Source organism: Stegastes partitus, unplaced genomic scaffold, assembly GCF_000690725.1.
Source record: "Stegastes partitus isolate 25-593 unplaced genomic scaffold, Stegastes_partitus-1.0.2 Scaffold475, whole genome shotgun sequence".
Lineage (NCBI taxonomy): Eukaryota > Metazoa > Chordata > Actinopteri > Pomacentridae > Stegastes > Stegastes partitus.
In genome coordinates this window covers 290,693-297,437 of record NW_007578206.1, presented here as the reverse complement: position 1 = coordinate 297,437, position 6,745 = coordinate 290,693, and the positions used below count along the sequence as shown (strand labels likewise).

Below are 6,745 nucleotides of genomic sequence, written 5' to 3'. Positions count from 1 at the left end.
CAAGCAAAGAGGCCTGAGGCAGGACTCTTTTAATTTGACACAGTTTTAAAAAACAAAAGAATAGGATAAAACACAGAGAGTTTTTAGATTTTAGATTTGGGGCCCAGTTAAATAATTATATGGAATAGTGATTCATTTTATGCAGTATACAGTACACTCTGATACGTAGTGATGATTCAAAACAAACAAACAAAAGGTATATTTGAGAGCACGTGCAACGATTAGATTACAAAATGAAATGTTAAAGGGTTCAATGGTTGTGATGCGTCCTCAGAGCTGAACTGCTCTGGTTTAGCCTCGCTACTATCACCAGTTCTTTTCCACATGCAGCAGGTTACTGCTTTCAGTAAAAAGCTCCTACACATACCTGCCGAAAGATGAAGTTAATGACTAACTGGTGAAAATAGTCAAACATTTAGAAACAGTGAGTGACTGGCTAACTAGTCAGAAAGAGCCACACAGTTGGTGTAGGCTTAAAAAAAACAACAACGAAGAAGTAAACGTTGGATTTAGATTCAACATGTGCCCAGAAACATGACTTCAAATTGTGACTGATGTTGTCCCATATCTGCTGAATGTGTGCACAAGTGCATTCAACTGTTTTAACACAATGGGGCGGCTGTGGCTCAGGTGGTGGAGGGATTGTCCTCTGATTGTAGGGTTGGCGGTTTGATCCCCCGCCCGAAGTGTCCTTGGGCAAGACACTGAACCCAAAGTTGCTCCCAATAGCAGGCAGCACCTTACGTGGCAGTTCTGTCGCCATTGGTGTATGAATGTGTGTGTGAATGAGAAACACATTTTAAAGCGCTTTGACTGGCATTAAGGTAGAAAAGCACTATTTAAGTGTTACCATTTAACTACTGTTGTATTTACAGATTATTCCACCTTGCCAAAGTGGTGAAAAATCAAGCTATGCAACTTTAAAATCGAGTAGGAAAAAAATAGGTAGAATTTTAATTTACTTAAAAAGAAGCTGCTACAGGGACAAATTAGGAAAGGTCTGGAAACTGCTGATTGGGAGGTGGAGGAAAATGCAAGACAACATTTTGGGAATTTGGCTTGTCTGGGGGGCAAAAAAGATCTGAACACTTTTGCTTCCCCTACCCAAAAAATCTAAACATTACTAAAGAGAAAAGCTGCAGAAAATCATTTACTGCAAGTCGCAACTAAGCTAAAATGCAATAAAATATTTGGATGTAACCTAAATATATTCAGGATGTGAACCACAGGGGAGTCAGCATTAAGTTTTTTGAGTTATGACAACTTCTCATGACATTGTGTTCACCAACAAACTAAAGTAAGTTACTAAGACACACACACACACACACACACACACACACACACACACACACACACACACACACACACACTTCACTTGGCTTTGACTCTGCTCATGAAGAGAAAAGATGACATTTGTGGTTTCTTTCTGTCTGAAGGTTCGGGGAGCTTTATCTGGAGGGCTGTGATGATACTGATGCCAGGCTTCTTCTCAAGCTGCTAAAGTCACAATCCAAGTCTCAACACTAGTTTGTAATAACTTGTTATATGACACCTGATTTTCCCCGGTACATATGTCCAATCTGCTCAACAGATGTCTCTGCTTGTTTCAGGTGTGGCAGAATGAAGTCAGAAGGCTGCTGTACTCACCAGAAGCTTAATGAAGTTATATTTGGCACTCATTTGTTTTTAGTTAAAATGCTCTGGTTGTGATATCTCAGTGCTGTTCTGAAGCATGTTTAAAACAAACTCTGACTGACTGTAACCTTCAACATCCCAAGATCCTCAGTGAGGCCAAGCAACATGCCTCCTGTGGGCCTCAGCTCCAAATGACTTGGCCCACAGGAGGCAGTGATGGATGTGGTTCCAAAAGTCCTGCAGCGCTTCTGGTTGCCCTTCTTCAACTATGTGCTTCAACATTCCCTCCAAGCTCAGTCAAATGGTTGTTGGAGTCACTAAAGCTGGAGAGGACCGTTTCTCAGCTGCTCTATCCACCGTGCTGCTGCAGGTCATCTTCTCTTGCTCCAACAGACACAACATGGGGCTGTCTATCCAGGAAAAGGTTGCTTTGAAGTGGTTTTGGAGCAGAGACTCAACTGCTTTGCAGCAGAGGTGCTGAACACTGTGCTGACGTTGCAGCAGGAGAGACCTGTGTACTCTTTCACAATCACACAAATCTAAACAGCAAAGAAGACTCAACTGACAGACTTTAGTGATCAGAGTCAGCCAGCAATGCTAAAAAAATAGAATAGAATAGAATAGAATAGAATTTATTTCATTTCATTGATGTATATATTGCAAGACTTCACAAAACATAGTAAACATGGTTAAATAGATAGATAGATAGATAGATAGATAGATAGATAGATAGATAGATAGATAGATAGATAGATAGATAGATCAAATCAAGTAAATATACAGTATAGTATCTACTTGACATGAATGTAACAGCATTTTTTTTAAATCGTATTTTTAAAAAGCAGCACAAATATACATCCTTTATTATGAAAGTGCATTTTAAAATGTACAGAATAATTCCTCCTGTAACACTGGCTGTTGATAGAAGACCTCCTATGATCAAACTNTAGATAGATAGATAGATAGATAGATAGATAGATAGATAGATAGATAGATAGATAGATAGATAGATAGATAGATAGATAGATAGATAGATAGATAGAATCAAGTAAATATACAGTATAGTATCTACTTGACATGAATGTAACAGCATTTTTTTTAAATCGTATTTTTAAAAAGCAGCACAAATATACACCCTTTATTATAAAAGTGCATTTAAAAATGTACAGACATTTAGCACAAATGCACAAAGGCAAGTGTTATACACATTATACATATTCCTCCTGTAACACTGGCTGTCGATAGAAGACCTCCTATGATCAAACTGTCAGCATTTTGTTTTATTCTATTTTATTTTATTTTATTTTATTTTGGCAACACAGAGGCAGTTTATATGCTCGATATCCATTATTCTATTCGTGCCAGTGTGAAGAAAACTTTAAGCATTTATATATATATATATATACCTGGAATTAACTTGAAAATAAAATTTACAGAACATATAAATCAGTTGAGCTTTTAAACTTTGACTGTGTCCGAAACCACTCCCTATGCCCTATATAGTGCACTATATAGGGCATAGGGGGTGATTTCGGACACTGCCTTTATCTCCCATAATGCACACCTGCTTCCTCATTGCGTCATCTTTGGGCGACAGAATAACTGTCCTCAAAACAAACAAACGAAAAAATCTCCCGAAACTACTCATTAAGGAAATTTGTTCGAGTGAAGTCTGTGAAACTTTTTGGGCACACCTGAACTTTGAGCGAATGTACATGTAGCTAAGCTTTTATCGATATTTTCTACTTTTTCTCTTTGTTACTTGAATCTAAATGTACTGAATGCTGTTCTTTTAAATTTCGCGCTGTTTGCTCCGCCTGTAAAGGGATTAGCAGGCTAACCTGTTAGCTAGGAAGCCATGGAAAACCAACGGCGGATGTAGCATTAAGTTGAGTAAGAGGATTATTTTCTTAATTTATGCCCTAAATTTGTGTAGACTCCTTTAAAATGGAGGTGACGGACATCGGAAACAAAGAGGAGGGTAAAGTCTGGCATCGAAAACCAACACCGGGGAAAAGGTAGGTTTAATTAAACCTAAAGGATGCTTGTTGAACATTACTTCTCCAACCTGTCTGCACCTGATGCTGCAGGCAGCGACTTGTAATGATCCGTGAACATTTCTATATCGTAAAATTACAATACATTGGATTTCTGGTATGTTACACTATAAATGTTTAAATTATGTGTAGACAGTCATCAAATTAAAGAAACCGTTTAAATGAATGAGTGAGGATGCTTCCATGCAGGAACCTGAATGGTCTGACGAGGATGAAAATGATGTGAATTTGCCAAACGTCACGTTGCACTGGGTGTTCCCAATTATTCTTGCACTGACTGTACACTTTTTGGAGCTGTTGTAGCGGTGAACTTTCCCCACTGTGGGATCAATAAAGTTGTCTTTATCTTTATCTTTACCTGAGTACCTGTGGATGATATTTGACAGCACTCTTTACTACCACTGTTGAAATGCAGAATGTGTAAAGCAAATTATGAAAAGTTGTGTTCATTTCAATGCCAAGGTGCATTTAAGCTGTTCTTAAAGTTAGTCTTTAATCATTGATTTAACCCCTGAAACTTATCTCTGTTTATCAAAGGTTGTTTATATGAAAATAATCCCTTCCTGCCTTAAACTGAGTTTGCTACTCAATGTAAACTGATTCCTAAGAAGGATGATGACACAGAAAGCTTCGATCCTCAAATCAAAAGGATCGTTTCCTCAGATTTGTTAACCCTGGCTGTCTGAATCTGTGTTTTTGAGACTGTCATTAGCACACTGTAGTAGGTGGAAATGCTCTGCTATGGCATTGACTGCTTCGGTTATTTCACTGATGATACGTCTTCCAGCATATAAAAAACATTATATTGACATGTTAACAAGGAAACTTAGTTTTCAGCCAAAGGGATCTTTGAGTCATGGGGGAATAACATCTTTCAACAAAATGCTAGAATTGGTTTTACCTTAAACTTGTCAGTGATCACCAGTATACTGAAGCTGCATAAGTAAAACTATGATTGTACTGGTGCAGCCACTGGGCAGAAGTAAAGTGGGTTTTTTATCATGAGTGAAGCTGTTGAAGAAAGATAGTATTTAATTATTCATCTACTTTTCCCAGAGTCACTTGTAACCACTAGAGATTAGCCATGATTTACGTTGGTGTGTTGCTTTTCATATTTTATCCCCAGTAATGTGTGTTATTGTCTTCCTCAGTGTATTAGTGACGGTGATCCGCACCGCTCAACAAGCCAAGACGGTGCGTTTCCTCCACGTGGCCTTTGACACCACAGGAGATTCTTTTCTTGCCGGAGATCACCATGGCAACATTTATGTTTTTGACATCAGCAGAAACAGGTGACTAAATATGGGCTATGCTCAATGTGGTCTGTTTAGAGCAGAAGAACAGAAAAAGTAAAAATACGCTCTGATTCTACCTTGTTCAGAATGGATCTCTTCATCGACAAGGACAAATTATTGTTTCTACCATAAATGGTCTTCCTTCAATGTAGAGCAGAAGATGAAGTGTTTTGCCTTTTCACGTTTATCGGATGCTGTGATTTTATTTCGATTTTTTTGTTGGGGTAGATTTCGCCTGGTGCAGAAGACAGGACAGGCTTGCACTGCTCTGGCATTTACCCTCCGCAGGACCACAGAGTTCCTTGTGGCTTTAGCTGACTACACTCTCAAATGCTTTGACAAAGGTATGATGGTCTGTTTGTTTCTCAGTGTATTGCTAACAGTATATTCGGCTACATTGTACACGAGGTCTCTGTACTTTGATGAGTTTGCATAAAGGTTGAACTAATAAATATTTCACATTTTATATTAGAATGTTCATCATTTTAAGAACAAACTAGCAGCAGTCAGCTCACTCTTTCTTTCAGGGGCAAAGCAGGAGGTGAGTTAAATGCAAAGTCAGGAAGAAGCATGTCTTGAGCTCCTGTCCCTCTCTCACCACTACATTACTCTAAATTGACTTGTTTTCTGCTTTTTTGCCATATGTTTGACTACATAGACACAAAGCAGCTGGTCAGTTGGATGCGAGGTCACGAGGGAGCAGTGTCATACATCTCTGTCCACAGCTCGGGCCGCTATGCCATCACCACGTCGTCAGACACGGCTCAGCTCTGGGACCTGGACACCTTCCAGAGGAAGAGGAAGCTCAACATCAAGCAGTCTGTTGGCATACAGAGGGTAAACACGCAGACGTACTGCTGAAGTATCTGCCAGTTTCATCAACACAAAGAGTTGTAAATTGTATTTTGGTCATTTCATTGAGCGTAATCATTCAGGATTGAGAATGTTTTGCTAGAGTGGTTTTGTCACTTAAGGTTTTAGCTTTTTGGGTCATTTTAAGCAATCAGCACTACGTATATGTACGTTAAACTTATGTTATGCACTGAAATTTTTCATCCTTTTTGTTGCTGGTATTCATATGTCACACTTTTGCTTGTGCTGCAGGTATTCTTCCTGCCTCTCAGCAACACTATTCTCAGCTGTTTTAGTGATGACTCTATCTTTGCGTGGGAGAGCGACACACTGTTCTGCAAATATCAGCTCCCTGTTCCTGACAGTGGACCCAGAATCTCCTACAAGGCCTTCGCTGTCACACGGTGGGTCTCTCACACCACAGCCACTAACAAGCTCAGTGTTCTTTGGCGTATTTCTTCATGACTGCATTTGACAACATGCCAACATTTAACACTTTAAAAAGTTAAAGTAAATAGGAAGCCGAGATCTTTAAGCAACACTTACATACATGTGTTGTGTTGACAGTGATGGTAAGAGCCTTGCAGCAGGCGGCCGCTCCAACCTGCTGCACCTGTGGTGTCTGGAGAGCAAACAGCTGGTCAGGGTAATTCAGATGCCCACGCAGGTTCGAACTGTCAGACAGCTGGAATTCTTGCCTGACAGCTTTGACGGAGGAGCCAGCCAGGTACAGAGAAAGCAATACACTTAAATCTCTCCTCATGTCTGGAGCTTTTCTTTAGTTTTTAATGGCTTGTTTGTTTTCCTATTCTAATTGCTCATTTTTCAGGTTTGCTTTGTTTTACATTTGATGCCATTTGTCTGAATGGTACATTTATGTATATTTGCCGGTTTCCTACAGTACAG

At 39.4% G+C, this 6,745-nt stretch overlaps 1 protein-coding gene across 1 annotated transcript in view; it reads left to right on the top strand.

Annotated features, from left to right (window-relative positions):
• Positions 1–3,306: 3,306 nt before the first annotated feature.
• Positions 3,307–6,745, top strand: part of LOC103360969 (TBC1 domain family member 31-like) — an 11,805-nt gene continuing 8,366 nt past the window's right edge. Inside the window, exons 1-6 of the mRNA XM_008286921.1 lie at positions 3,307–3,653; positions 4,844–4,984; positions 5,216–5,331; positions 5,646–5,824; positions 6,092–6,243; positions 6,407–6,566. Of these exons, the coding sequence (XP_008285143.1) occupies positions 3,583–3,653; positions 4,844–4,984; positions 5,216–5,331; positions 5,646–5,824; positions 6,092–6,243; positions 6,407–6,566 (819 nt within the window). The 5' untranslated portion in view covers positions 3,307–3,582. The remainder of the gene's footprint in view (positions 3,654–4,843; positions 4,985–5,215; positions 5,332–5,645; positions 5,825–6,091; positions 6,244–6,406; positions 6,567–6,745) is intronic.